The sequence below is a fragment of the Cricetulus griseus genome, chromosome 2 (assembly GCF_003668045.3).
Source record: "Cricetulus griseus strain 17A/GY chromosome 2, alternate assembly CriGri-PICRH-1.0, whole genome shotgun sequence".
Classification (NCBI taxonomy): Eukaryota; Metazoa; Chordata; class Mammalia; order Rodentia; family Cricetidae; genus Cricetulus; species Cricetulus griseus.
The window spans coordinates 397,399,205-397,414,235 of record NC_048595.1 but is presented as its reverse complement, the minus strand read 5'-3'; the positions used below and the strand labels follow the sequence as shown (position 1 = coordinate 397,414,235).

The 15,031-nt window shown below is 44.1% G+C and overlaps 1 protein-coding gene across 10 annotated transcripts in view; it reads right to left on the bottom strand.

Annotated features, from left to right (window-relative positions):
* The window catches only part of Scn8a (sodium voltage-gated channel alpha subunit 8), a 162,978-nt gene that overhangs the window by 73,126 nt on the left and 74,821 nt on the right, over positions 1–15,031 (bottom strand). For 3 of the 10 annotated variants that reach the window (XM_027396611.2, XM_035440883.1, XM_035440885.1), the window contains exons 3-7: positions 13,393–13,511; positions 11,648–11,737; positions 11,069–11,197; positions 9,046–9,137; positions 461–682 (exon numbers count right to left, since the gene is read on the bottom strand). In XM_027396611.2, the coding sequence (XP_027252412.1) occupies positions 461–682; positions 9,046–9,137; positions 11,069–11,197; positions 11,648–11,737; positions 13,393–13,511 (652 nt within the window). Of the gene's footprint in view, positions 1–460; positions 683–1,100; positions 5,052–9,045; positions 9,138–9,293; positions 9,386–11,068; positions 11,198–11,647; positions 11,738–13,392; positions 13,512–15,031 lie in introns of those variants that run through there. The other 7 variants (XM_035440884.1, XM_035440887.1, XM_035440888.1 and 4 more) reach the window with 7 other exon arrangements.

The window sequence follows — 15,031 nt, the reverse complement described above, 5'->3', positions numbered from 1 at the left end:
AGCATAGTCTAGACTGAATGCTTAACTGTTTCATGTAAACCAGCAAGGCAAAGCTTACTCAGCTTCTAAAACAGAAGTTTAAGGGTGCATGTGAGGACATTCTCTGCATTCATATGGTTTTCAAGGGCTGAGGCTTAACCAGGCATAGAGGTGCACACCAGCACTTGGGAGGCAGAGGCAGGTGGATCTCTGTGAGTTCAAGGCCAGCCTGGTCTCATAGCAAGCTCCAGGACAGCCATCGCTACAGAGTGAGACCCTGTCTAAAAATAAAATAAAATAAAAATAATATTAAAGGATTTGAGAGCTTCCACACAAGCCTGCCTTGGAGACAGGGCAACAGTGTCCCAGGCTGAGTCTGGCAGTGTTGAGCCTTTCTGGGCCAGATCACTTTGTGTAGCTCGGCTGCAGCCCCTGACAACCTGGGGTCAAGCTTGGCTCTTGCAGTGGAGGAGACACCTACTTTTATTGTTGATATACTCTTCCCAGTCAAAGCCTCTGGTGCCATTTTCAAGATAGCTCTCATTGAAGTTTATGGGCCACACCACACACTTGTTTCGAAGGTTCCCCATGAACAGCTGCAGGCCAATCAGGGCGAAAACACTCAAGCAGAACACGGTCAAGATCATCACATCTGACAGCTTCTTCACAGACTGAATGAGGGCGCCCACAATTGTCTTCAGGCCTGAAGAGACAGAGCCCCCCAAAACATAGTCAAAGTCCTCCCTACTTTCCCTAGCCCCCGCCCCCCACTTAGTCCTATCTCTAACTCTCCCACAGTATCTCCCTTGAAATATGGCCACTGCATCTTTACACACAAAATAAGAATGTGTAGGTAGTGTTGTCAGTTTCTAAAAGTATCCATTTCTAAGCCAATAATCCTTTTCAAAAAGTATCAGAAGAAGCCGCTTCTATTAGCATGTGGCTTCCTTCTTCCTGGACACACTTCCCTCTGCCCAGGGCCTGCACACATGCTGCTCCCTCCTCCCAAATCCTCCATTCCTTCTCTTGCCCTCCCCACCGAACTCCGCCTCTCCCTTCTGGTCTCCTGATGCCCTCCTGAGATGCCCTCCCTGCCTCCCCAACTTGCCTCCCTCTCCTACCATTGCTATTGCTTTAGCAGAGCCTTCTAGTCTCCCCTGTAGCCTCTGTCATGGTTATTATTCATTTTCTGTCTGTCTTGTCCACAGTTGTATCTGTAGTGTCTAACTCTCAATAAATATTTGTTGAGTAAACAAATCAAAAAGGATCAGGGATTAAGGAGGCTTCCAAGTTGGAAAGGGAACCACTGGATAGTTTATAAGCCAGTAAGCAAGAAGGTACAATATCGTTTCTGAAGAACTCTGGAAATGCCAATGTATTGAAAAGATTAAGTGTTATCAATGCAGTATTCACAGTTTGTCTTTCCATTTAAAAGTACATGTCCTTCTTGCCACAGTAACCTTCCTTGTGTCAAAATGAGACACTTGTAACTCATTTTAATGTAAGGTTTTGTTATATTTTATTTGTGGCTGGTGCTGGGAATTCAAAGTTTTCTGCATGCTGGGCACATGCTTCCCAAGGAGTTATATTATACCAGTTCCAGTTTGAGGTTTAAAATGCAAGACAATGGTTTCAAATTTAAACCTGAAAAACGGTTTCCACATTGCATAGGAAAATATCAATGATGGGAGACACATAAAAATATAATTATAGGTTTACGGTACTTGAGCCAAAAGAGTCTACATGTGGCAATCCTCAGCATGCCTAACAGCAGGCTATTGTAGGACATGGACCACAAAACACGAACACCCCTGCAGTGTACAAGATGAGGAAGAGACTCTGAGCCTTGACATGTAGGCTCAGGGAGGAGGTCAACCTTGATCAACTTCTGATGGCAAGAATACGAGGCTGGCATTCCAGGGACAGCTGATGCGATCTTTGCTGGCCCTGGTTGGGTGGCTCCTCACTAATCCTAATCAAGGTGTGCTACTTACACATATCATCTGAGCGGTACAACTAACCCTTTGGGCTCTCAGCATTTTCACCTTTAAAAGAATGATTAGAAGGAGGCTGTGCTAGATGGCAGAGCATTCGCCTAGCACAGGGAAGGCACTGGTTTCCATCCTCAGCACCACCAGAAATAAGTGAGTAAATACAGACAGTCGCAGCTGACCACCAGACTGCCATTAGGATTGAGTGTGTTCACACTACCAGAGCAGCTGGGGCATGGTGAAGGAGGTTAACTATTATTGTCTGAGCCTCAATTTATTCATCTGTAAATATATGCAATTCTAATTTCTTCTAATTGTCATGACATTTAAGTAAAATAACAAATATAAAATATCTAATGCAGGACATGACACAGGGCATGTGTCACATTTCATTAATCTATATTTAGGGCTCCCTCAGAGGGACTTGGCTGGGATAAAGTCCATGCTCAGGGCTAACCCCATGTGATGGTGATGTAATGGGTGTTTGGACATGCTTTTTGGACCCATGCATTTTTCAAGTGACCATCTAAAATGGTTAGAGTTAAGCTTAGCAGAACTTTCTTCCTGAGTTCGATAGCAGCAATGGACATTGTGCCTGATCTAGAATCTGGCACAAATCAGGCAGTTTCATAAATTTTTATTGAAAGAGTAGATAATAGAGAACTTTTATCTTTTCTTACAGATAACCACAAATACATGTAAGGGGGAAAGTGTCCGGAGGGCTGGGCCTTCTTACAGTGTGGCCTTCCCTGGAGGCTACAGAACCAAGGAGCAGAGAGCTTGCCAGGTTCCAGAGACATGGCTTTCTACTTAGACTCTATCCCACAGGGCTGTGCAGCAGAGGAGCAGGCTGGGCACTGAGAAGTTCAGTTACTATTATAACCCACCATGGTTCAGAATGACCTTAAGGTCACTTCTCAGAGCCTCAGTTCTCTCCCGTGGGATATGCACACGGTGGGCAGACAGGAAAGAAGATGATGAATTTCCTCTCAGAGTCTTTACAGATAGGGAGGAGACTCAGGAAAGAGATATCAAAGATCTTTTATGCCCAAGGCCTGTGATCACACCGTGAGGCACATCAAGTAGAAGGCGGTCATCAAGGAGTGTCTCAGAGTTAACAACTGAGTTCCATACCACTTCTGAAAACGGAAATTTCTCATTGTATTTTGACTGGGTTGGGGTAGGCCTGCACTGGGCCAGTGGTTCAAGTTCAGGCGTCTAAGCTGCTGAAGAGTGATTCAAAGAGAACAACTGGGTGGGTCACTGAAGAATGGCTGCCATGTTTCATCACATAAAGAGCTTACATAGCTGCCCCTTTTAAAGACACCAGACAAGAATCCATCTGGACACTGGGTGATCATCTAATGCCCTGGGCATTGTTATTTCAACTGAATCAAAAGGATGCTGCTACTTCCAATAGCAAGAAGGGCTCCAAACTACAAAATGTACAAAACAAAAGGTCTTGGCATAAATAAAATGAATCAACCAATAAATCATAATTTCATATGAGTCTGACCTGATTTTCCAGGGCGGGAAATCTTTGGGAGTTCCAAGTCTGTATCACAAGAAATTCTAGGCCACAAGCTCTAACTGTCCCTGTCCCTTAGGGTGTGCTGATAGCAGCTTTGTTTGTACAAGGTGACTCTCTCTTGGTACTTATGGATATCAGGGTGGACATCTGACCTAAATCCAGACCCTTTCCTATAAGGATCTGGAGCAGAACAAGAGTCAGTTATCTGACCACATGGCAGAAATACTAATATATAAAACTGACAGCTTGGAAGCAGCCATACTATGTCATTTTAAGATGTTCCTGACAAAGTAGAGGAATTTGTTTTTTTGGTTTTTTGGGGGGGATATTAAGTGACCCCTTTCCTATCTTTTTACTTTATCTGTATCTCTAGGCAGCATACAAACACTCCCGCTTTTAGCCATTCCTGACAGTCAAAGTAGAGGAATTTGTATTTGAAGAAAGAAAAGAACAGACTTGTGGAGAAAATGGGGTGGAGCAAGGAACTTTGGGGTCTCTAGGGTCTCCTGGATCTGCATTCTGCTTTCTGCTCACCTCAGAAGTGCACAAATGGAGCCGTGGCTTTCCAGGAGAGCTTCCACCCTAGACCTGGCACTCACTTCCTTGAGATAGGCCTGTCACTGGCAGGTGGCTTATGGTCCCTTCTCCATCAGTCAGATGCCTCAGCTGAAGACATCTGGAAACCTAACTCCACATAGCTAAAAACCCTTTCTTCAAGCATTCTCATGTCTGAGGCTTATATCATCTTGCTGCTGAGTCTGCTCAGCTTACAAAGAGGAAACGAGGAAACATGGCCGGAAATGACATCTCAGCTGGGTGGGTCACTGAAGAATGGCGTTTCCTACAGTCCAGCTCTAAGGTTGCCTGAAGTGGCTGTGCACAGAAAATATAACCAACCACCACCAGCACTGGTCAGGCTAGGTGAGAGACTCCTGATGGCACTCATGACCTGATGCAGAATGACACTGTTCTGGCTGGGAAGAGAAGCTGTCTTGCTTCTTCTATTGGCTCACACCACTGCACACCAGAACAAGGAAGACACTCACTGAAAACCAATTACCCCAAACAGAGCAGAGTGCTCCTTCTAACGACTCCTACACAACAGAGTGTGCAGCAGAAGCCACGTGGGGGCAAATTGGACAGGGAGAACTCCTGAGAGAAGTGAACATGAGCACACATTGCTAAGTGCCGAAGCAGAAGTTCGTACATTCATGACAGACCTTGGGAAGACAGTGGGACAGACCCAAGGTATGAAGGTCAGCTACCTAAGAGGTTTCCAGGGATGTTAGGGACTTGGAGAAGCTGGTGCTGCAGGCTTCTACTACACTCTGTGTCCAAAGGCACCTTTGATCGTCCTGTCACCTTACATGATACCCCCAGATCTAGTGAACAAACGAGCAAAGCCGGCTAATGTGCTGTGTCCGGAGAAATCAGCCATGCATGTTGGGATCAAGTCTGTTGCTGTGATGGTCCAATTATAATGAAATTAATTCATATTCCCCTGTTTGTCGCACAGGTTGGGAAATTTAAGTAGTCTGAAGCAATGTGAGCTAATTTCCCACAAGATTAATATTGGACTCCTCCCAGCAGCAGTCAGAAGTGGTTTTCAGCCTGAGGGAAAGGAGAGCTCCCAGTTCTGCCAGGGCACTGGTCCCAAGGGTGAGGCAGGCCTTCTTCAATTTCCTCCTGCAGATGCTGGCTCTCTTAGTCCTTTTCCACTTAGGACCACTAATATGCAATGTAGAAGGAAGAGAAGGACAAAAGAGAGATTTAAAACTTTAATATTTAAAAAGAAACAATCAGCACACCTTTAAACCCAGCATTTGGGGGCAGAGGCAGACTGATCTCTGAATTCGAGGTATGCCTGGTCTACAGAGTGAGTCTCGAAAAAACAAACAAAAACCATAATAAATAGAAAGAAAGAAACCATCAGTGAATATAGTCTTAAAGTATCTTTTCTACCCTGTTGCTAAGCAGGAAAACAGCCACACTCACAATGTATACATTTAAGGAAGATGCATGGTAAAAACTGGGCAGGAAGGAAAAAGCCACCCCTCCTGTCTGTTTCTGACCCGATCTCATTGGGTAGGAGAAGCAGAAATGAAAGTAGAGAAATGGAATGTCCAAGAGGAAAGTAAGGAAGAGTCACGACCCTGAAGGGAGCAAGATGGCATTCGGGAGCAGAGGGTGCGGGCAGGGAGCCTTTACAGGACAGAAATGGAGAGGAACCCACAGCTGCAGCCCTCCCAGCTCCAGCTCTGCTCGTCTCCAGGAGAAACAGGAAACCTCCTGAGAGGTGAGTCTGGACTGTGTGAGGGCAGGCAGAAGGTAACATGTCTGATGGAGTCCTTTGAAAGTTCACCTTCTGCTGAGGCTCCCAATGAATGCAAAATGAAAACAAGATTTAAGACTCGGACTTCCTGGCGGAATAGCTCAATGTCAAGTTGAACCTCACCAATTCTGGCCCAAAGACTCTTTCAGCATATAGTGTATATGCACTGTTTTTCCAAAGATGGTGCCTTTGAAACAAAAAGAAACAAAAAGAAGCCTCAAGTGGCTTGCATCTGGGTCCTGACCCATCAAATAAGAAAGCTCAGAATGTGAGTTTGGTCTTTCACAAGTGTCATGAAGGTTCTATGGCATTACTTTCTTTCTTTCTTTTCTTTTTTCTTTCTGTTTTTTGAGACAGGTTTCTCTATGTAACAGCCCTAGCTGGCCTTGAACTCAGACGGAGATCTGCCTGTCTCAAGGGTGTGTACCACCACTGCCCAGGAACATTTCTTATACAAATGATTGTTGTGAACTAAAACACCTTATTGTGTAGTATAGAGACCTGACTGAACTGACATATTCAAAACAGCAGAATGCAAATGGAGCATTGGCCTGGGCACAACACTGGCCTGAATGCAGCACCAGCCAGGACAATTCTCATGAAAGACAAAGACTTCAAGACCATTGTGAGATCTTATAGACACCATGCCATTTCCATGCTGACCCTTCAAGATGGCTGATCTTGATTCTCAACTTGACAGGATTTTGAATCACTTAGGGGACAACTGTCTAAGTGTGTCTGTGAGGGTAGCCAGGCAGATTTCACTGAGGTGGGGAAAGGCCTTCCCTTGGGGCAGCTGTGGACCCCGTGTGACCGGTGGCCTCTTGCCCCTGTTGCCCCACCTTGGTGGACTGTGAGACAAACTGGTTCCCTTCTTTAAGTTGCTATCCTCAGACATTTTGTCACAGTGACAGAAAAGTAAATGACACCTCCGTGCTTCCTTTCTGTAGTTTGGACAGCTGTGGGGAAAGTCTAAGATGCAAACTGAGATGGGAGAAGGTCGAGAGCAAAATCCTTCTCAAGTTATATGCATGGCTTTAGCTTTGACTGAGAACTACTGTGTCCTGGCTCTACAAGCTGGAATCAAAGTAACTCTGATTTTTAAGCAAGAGATAGACCCTGATCCAATGATGCAGACATAGTAATCCCACGTTGGCAGGAAGCATGGACAACTTGCAGGTACGAATAGGACAACGGCCCTCCAGGGAATTACAGATAAGCTCAGAACTCTACATAGGCCAATGACTGGCCTCTCTTAAACTAAACAGTAAGAAAGGAGAGCAAAGGGTTGGAACTCAAAAGGTTAAAACTTCTTGCTGACAGTGATCTGTCCCTAGCTTTACTACCCTTAAACCAGTCAGCTTGACTGGGAGCGCTTACAGAAGCAAGAATCTGAGAATCTCCTTTGGACTGCTAAGCTAGTGTCTAAATCTTGACACAAACCTTTTACGGGGCTTTTTTACGGTAAGTGCTTCCAGTACAACCACTTATGTAGCACTGCTGTGGACCAGGCACTGAGTTATAGACACTACATATTTTACACACACACACACACACACACACACACACACACACACACACACACACACCTAGAGAGTATAAGTATCCTGGCAAAAATCACTTTGCAGACATGCCCTGCTCCAAAGTTAACCCTAGAGCAGAGACAAAAAAAGGCAGCATCTGCTGCCCCAGTTAGTAAAGAGAACACAGCTTTCCACTGAACTCTGGAAGAGAAGTTTTGAGATCACAGGAACATGAAGAGACAGATACTGCACAGAGTGCTGGGGGGTGGGGGGGGAGACAGGAAACATGGGATCATGTTTAAAGGGGCCAGAGGAGGAAAGCGACCAAAGTGAAAATGAAAGTAGAGATCTGGCATCCCAGCTGCTGCAGAACAAGGCCTACTTAAGGGCTTAGTACCCTGAGGTTCCTGATAAATCACACCCTAATCTACCCTCTTCGCAACTCTGGATTTCCCCACCTCGGTCACTGACACGATGTTAAATGAGGGTAAAAGAGTTATTTCTGAAATCAGCCACAAGGGATGGACCACAGATCAGAATATGGAGCTCAGCACCTGTTTCCACATCACACAGTGGAAAGGCTGGACTCTAGGGAGTGTTCCTTAATACCTCTGACCACAACTAAAGTCCAAAGAGAAACACGTGCCTTCACCTCTGCCGGGTTACTGCCAGTCTTAACATTAAACAAATCTTTCCTTCTAGATTTCAAGACCAGTTAGTTCTTGGAAAGGTTATTGTCCACCTGCAATGATTTAAATTATGGAATCTTAACCTGAGATGCATGGATGGGTGGTGGGAGGTGTCTATGGATGGGTACCTGTGAAATTTCATTTGAGTCTCAAAGGGACCAAAAACCTTCAAGAGACTTAGAACCACTGGACTAGCTCATCCAGACAGGAGAAAGCAAAAGGCAAATATTTTCAAGAGATCGTCCTTCAGCTATTTTTCACCCCACTGTCTTGTTTCCTTTTGTCTCCCTAAGTGTCTCAGCTTTTGCTGACACGGTACCTTTGACTTTATATGGCACTTGTATACACTTTTTGTTGTGATTTACATTTGAGAGTGACCCCTGAGTCTACTCATAGAAGATGTCTGCTTGGTCTCATTCTACTGAAGACGACAGTTGGAAAGTATGAGAGACAGTAACTATTAAAATTTGGCTCACTCACTCCAACACTTTTAAATCTTAATTAGTCTGAAGTGACTAGTTAGCTGGTTAGGTCGCTTCTTGATTAAATGGTTACATTAGTATGGTACCAGTAAAAGTACAAGTCTTTGAATAACATGCAATTGGCAAACCATGCTACAGGAACTCTGGAATCACAAGCAATGGGATGGGAGTGGATGTTACAGTCACTGTAATTCCATGAGGCCATGATTCAAATGATAACCTATACAAAGACACAGCTTGCTCCATTACAGCGCTCCTCGGATGCTGTAAGGTTCAAAAGCTTCATAAGCATGTGCTTTTCTCCAAAGCATGGGTGGAATGAGGGCTGCATGCCTGGCAAGCATGGGCAGAGAAGCCTGCCTACGGACCAAAGGGCCATTCCAGAGAACGTTTCTCAGGGATAGCATGCAGAGAGCCAGGCCATATCAAATGTGCCGATACCAGTTTCAAATGTGGCGAACAAAATGAATGGAGAATAGGAGTGCGGCAAAACCGGTCTTGTGCACGCATTTGCTCACCTGGAATTACAGAGATAGTTTTCAAAGCTCGGAGAACCCTGAATGTTCTCAGCGCTGAGACATTGCCCAGGTCCACAAACTCTGTCACATATCTGTAGTAAGGGAGGTCACACACAGACACAAATGACAAACACAGACACAACACAAACACCAAAGGAAAAAAAACAGAACCACAACAAAACAAAAAGTACAATACGTCACATCAGGGCCCTAACCCAACACCTAACACCAACCCCGGGCCATCTTACCTGGGATTACCGAAATAGTTTTCAAAGCCCTCAGAACCCTGAAAGTGCGCAGAGCTGAAACATTGCCTAGGTTTATAAATTCGGTTATATACCTGCAGAATCAAACCAAAGTTAACTTGTAACGGGACCACTGGGGGAGGGTTTGAGAACAGGGCAAGTGAGGGTCTTATGTACAAGTTATGGTTTTATTTTGTTTCCCTGAAAAAGAAAAAATTTAAAATATAAACATGTAAGGAACACATCTTTTAAAAAATGGGCAAGAAGAATTCAGAAGTATATTCTAAAGTATTGACAGATTAGGCATTCTGGGATTCACACTCCCAGACCAGTGGGTGATGGGTGGACTTCAGAGTGACTTAACTGTCAAAGTGACTTTAACTCTTTTTAGCAAGGGAGAACTGCCATGAGATATCAAAGACTTATGTTCCCCGTTTTGTGAACAATTCCTAAGAATCAGAGACAAATGTTTGTGGCAGAAGCCTAACAGAGACAAATCCACATTAGGGTGACTCCTGGTTGACAATGGGCATGATGACTACATGGCAGTATCCATGACTTCTCCAGGAGTCGTATGTATGTTTTGCAGCCATGTCTACAGGTGAAGTTTTACCCTATGATAGCCAAAGCAAGGCTTAGAAAAAACAAAAAATCCAGATCATGAGACAGAGCAAAAATTGAGTTGTGTGCCAATTTTCTCTCCAGCTCTGTGCCCAGGAGGACACAGACTTTAAATGTACACCAATGTATATTTCATAATGCTAGAGAGTAGAGATTATCTTCATAGGATGGAAAGTTAGCTCCATTTTCAGATTTTCAGGGCACACCATTCACTCACATTTCACAGTGGAACTGCATGCATCTCCCTCCTGATACTTAGGCCCACACACCCAAATGCTTGCTTCAATCAACATCTTAACATACACAACCTATATCCCACTCCAAGTGTCCCTCAGATGACAATGCATTTTTCTTAACACAAAAATATAAATACTAGAGCCTGTCTAACTAACTCTTCTATCCTCAACTAAATTTCTCAAATAGAAACTTTTCTTATCTGAAACCAAACAGACGGCCAATTCAGTGAGCACACGTATGTGGAAACACAGATTGTGCAGAGCCACGAAGTCTCTAGCAAGAGTTGGGAACTCCAATTAGTAACTTTCGCCATTCTAAATACTTTGGCTCATGTTTTGAGTTAAAAACCTCAAATGTGTTTTCAGCTGAAAGTCTATACCCAAAATCTTTCATGCCTTCACAGAGGCCCTGTAGTGTGTGAGGACCTGGGTTGATGTCATATAGGGGCATAAACTATGAGGAAGAGTCCTGAGGAATCACTGCCTACGGCTTTCCAGATATAAAGCTTCCCTTCACCACCTCCCACATAAATATGCCACTGTCTGAAAACTGAGAGGAGCCTGCAACCCATGGGTCAGATGGAGTTACCCAAGAATTCCCCATTTTGCAGCCAGGTGTTGTGGTACAAGCTTGTAAGCCCAGTACTTAAAGAAGAGACAGGAAGATCAGAAGTCCCAGACAGCCTTGGCTGTGTGATGAATTCAGGGATAACTTGTGCTAATGAGACTCTATCTCAAAAAAGGAAAATAAACAAGTTCTCCATTCTGTTGAGCCCACAAACTCACATTCACTTGCACCATCATGCAAGCCCATTCAACACACACACACACACACACACACACACACACACACACACACACACACACACACACACACACACAGTCATATACAGAAAACAGTAAAATAATCGTGGAACTTACGCCATCATGATGACACTGAAGTCTAACCAGTTCCATGGGTCTCGTAAGAAGGTAAAGCCGTCTATGCAGAAACCTCTTGCGATAATTTTCACTAGTGATTCAAATGTGTAAATCCCTGTGAATGTGTACCTGTCAAAGATACGGACAGCCGAGGTTATTCCTGGTGGAAACTTTCAATGAACCTTCTTAAGGTAATACTTATCTGGGGTGTAGCTTCATCACACAGACAAAATAGAAAGGACACATGGCAGTGCTGGGGAGAAGAGAGTGGACTGACATGCCTACAGCAACTGGGAGGCTGCATTACTGGTGTTCCATCCAGAATAGGGTTACTCTGGAACAGTATAAAGGAGCTGACCCCCAGACTGATTTCAGCCTTGGAGGAAGGAGGACCCAGGATGGTGAAAGACCCCCCCTGCCTCCCAGAATTCATTTCTAAGGCTATTTCCTGAATCCTACATTATCTTCAGTAACCCCCCAACCCACCCCCATACCCTGCAGTAATTACTTCTTTTTCTCCATGGATAACACAACAAAAACCTTCAAACCAAACAAGCAGACAAATAAAGAAGCACTTACTCCACATTCTTCGACCAGTCGGGAGGGTTACTAAAAGTCATGAATACACAGTTGGTCAAGATAGTACACATGATGATCATGCTAAACACTGTAGAGAAGAGTTAAGGGCCATACAAAATCTGCCCTGGCCTTTTATTTATTTTTCTTTTTTAAACCAGAAAACAAGCCCATTTCACACCAGGTCTCATGAGATCTAAATCAACAGGCTGACAGGAGACCAACATAAAAGAGGATGAGGGAAACTGGCCACCATTATCACAAGGAAAGCCCTGGACATCCCACCTGACTGGCAGGTGGTACTAGACAGCCATTCCCCTGCCCACAGGACTGTCACTGCCCCACCGATTTTGGATGAACTTGTCAATTTCTATGCCAATGATGGAGCAATACTCTAAATATTTAGACCTTTGTGAAAGGACCCAGAAGTGACCAAAGACCCCAAGGCCCCCAGAGAAAGTAAATCTACACTTTTCGTCCAAGATCATGTACTGTTAATTATCCTGAATAATTATTTGAAAATCTACATATAATTGATGGTTCACTTTCTTCTGGGATCTCCCAAGGGGCTGAATATCTTGCCCGTAACAGTCCTGCCAATTGTGCATTGAGTGTATCCCACCTGAAAACCAGTGTGGTGTAATAGGAATGGACTCCTAGGTCACCTGTGCCCCAACAGTCCTGAGACTCAGGTAATAGGGTGAGGCAGTTTGATCATTGTGAAGGTGCCCTTGTGACTCAGGATCTTTCCCAGCCCTTTCTGTTCTTGTCTACTAGAGAAATTAAACAGTTTAACAGCCAGCAGGAGTTACTCAAATTGCATCAGACCAGAGCTCATTCACCATGAACTCATCTCTCTCATCAATGTTATCCCCATCTTTATTTTACTACTGGAGTTTTAAAACAATGTTTCTTCTAGCTGGACTTTTTCTCTTCTCTACAGCTGGAGACGACATATCCTTTAAGGACAGGAGAGAAAACACATTCCATCTCTGATCCTGAATGGGACAAAGTCCTGTTCACAACTGTGGTACCACATATTCCAGAACTAAGTTCCACGAGGCAGCGGCTCACTGACCCGAACCACTGAGCTGCACCTGTGGTTTCTTCAGCCTCCCTGGAGAATGCAGTACTTTTTGATGCATGGGACTAAGTGCTGTTAAATGAAGTGCCAATCATGCAAGTTTAGTCATTTGCCATGTGTCATATGTTCTATATTAATGGGATGTAAAGGTTGGCACTTTCCCACTTAAGGGGAAGGCAAATCCCAGAAAAGATCCCTATTAATGCACAGTCTGTATCTCAACCTCCATGCCAAGGACGTGATCTTCTCTGAAATACCTGATACTTTGTAAGCTCCTGCTCAAGGGAAAAAAAATTATAAAGCATTCAGCTATTTGTAATTCATGATGTGGTTTTCAAAAACATCCTGTATCATATATTAATATATTAACAAGCTGAATTACCGTGGAATGGAATTACTAAAAAGCCAAAGCTTCAGTAAAAGGTTAATATCTTAGTTAGCCCCTCATAATGACACTAACAAAATCCTAGACTCCAGTAATATCTTCTAAAAAATGGACCTGCAGAGGCTCAGCTTGGGATCCAGCAGGACTTTATTCTTAACCCTCAGGCTGGGGTGGGCAGTGACCAGCTGCATAACTGGTGGAACAGTACACAATATAGTCGCCAACCCCTCAAAGGCATGCAAGACCTGAAGCACTCACTCCTGGTGCGGAAAAGGATATGAATGTATCAAAATTTTAATAGCTATTCTTCTTATCAGGTTAAAAGGACTTAAAATGTACAAGGCAGGCGTGGCACTAAATCTGAAGAGAGTTTTCCCTCTGTTTAATACTACAAAGGTCTGTGGAGAAAGAAAGAGAGAAGTCATTAAAACATGAGTATTAGTCACCACACAAAACATTTTTTGGGTAAGAAATAAAACTCACTCAAAGGTACCTAGGGTTTTGCTCCTGTTTGGTTTTTAAGGCAAAGAAAAATAAAATAAAAGTAAAAAAATTAAGCAAATAAGCAAAATAGCTTCTGCTCCCTCCCTCCACACCAGCACCCAGCCCTCAGGCTCGATTACACATTATGGCCACAATATTAGCAGGTTCTTTCTCATTTGGAGAATTCTGAACTCTATGCTAGGTCCAGACAGTGTATTAAAGTCCATTCACTGAAGATTCACTCTCTCCAGGAATTACACCTAAGCACTGACTATGTATCAGGCAATGTGGAGGTGTTTGAAAGTCACCGGTAAACAAGACTGCCCTTGTGTGAGAAGTGTATATCCCAATCAGGAACACAATCAGCATGAAACATGAGCAAGTGGCTCTGCCGGCCCTGACACTCAGAGGATAGGAATGTTAGGTCAGGGGATGAACCAGTGAGGAGGAGACCACTGTAAAGAAATCAGTTATCCTGTTGGGAAGAGAGAGCTGAGCAAACCGAAGGAAGCAAAGGCGGCGAACACTCCATTCAGTGTTTTCTCACCTAGTCTTCTCAGTCTGGCTTCTAGGAGCTTCTGACATCAGCCTTGCCAAGACCATTCACTTGTTATTTCCCAGCACAAACCTTCCTATCAAGCCAAACTAGTCCATGTCCTTGGAACAGGCTATAGCAATGCCTAACTTGGGTCTTGTTCACACTATGCAACTACCCTGTGCCAACTGTAGTACAAAAAAATAAAAGACCCAGAGACTGATATTGGGGTTCAAACTTCAAGCTGAAGATCAGAAAAGCAAAGCAGCTAGCCACTAGCTCTCATTCTACCTCAGACTGCAAGACGGTCCTGGCTCCACCAAACCTCAGACTTCTGCCTCTCCTCAGCGTGCCTGAAGAATCCTGAGACTTCAATGTCTTCCAATCCTCAATGTGGCTGGAGAATGAATGCCCAATGTGAGACCCTGTTCCTGTCTTAAATACTTCTCATGAATCCTGGGATTAGAGGTATGTGATCCAAGTGCTGAGATCATCTTTGTGTGAGCTGTTTCATTGTACGACTGGATATATTTCTTGTAGCTCAGTGTGGCCTTTAACTAACAGAAATCCGTCTATCCCTACCTCCCAAGTGGTAGGATTAAAGGTGTGCATTACCACAACCTGGCTTCTATAGCTATGCTAACTTTGTTTTCTGAATCCTCAGGCAAGCTTTAATAAATAATAAATAATATATCACCACAGCCAAGCATTGTGCTAAGCTGGGGGGCACACAAAATCGAACAGAACTATACTTTATGGGAGAGCGTATGTGAACTTGCAATCATGGTGGCGGGAAAGTATGAAGTTCAAAATAAAAATACGAGAGACAGCAGGACACAGGACCCCCTCCCCCCAGACTGTCTGTGGGTAATAAAAAAGGAAAGTGAGCCAGATGTGTTC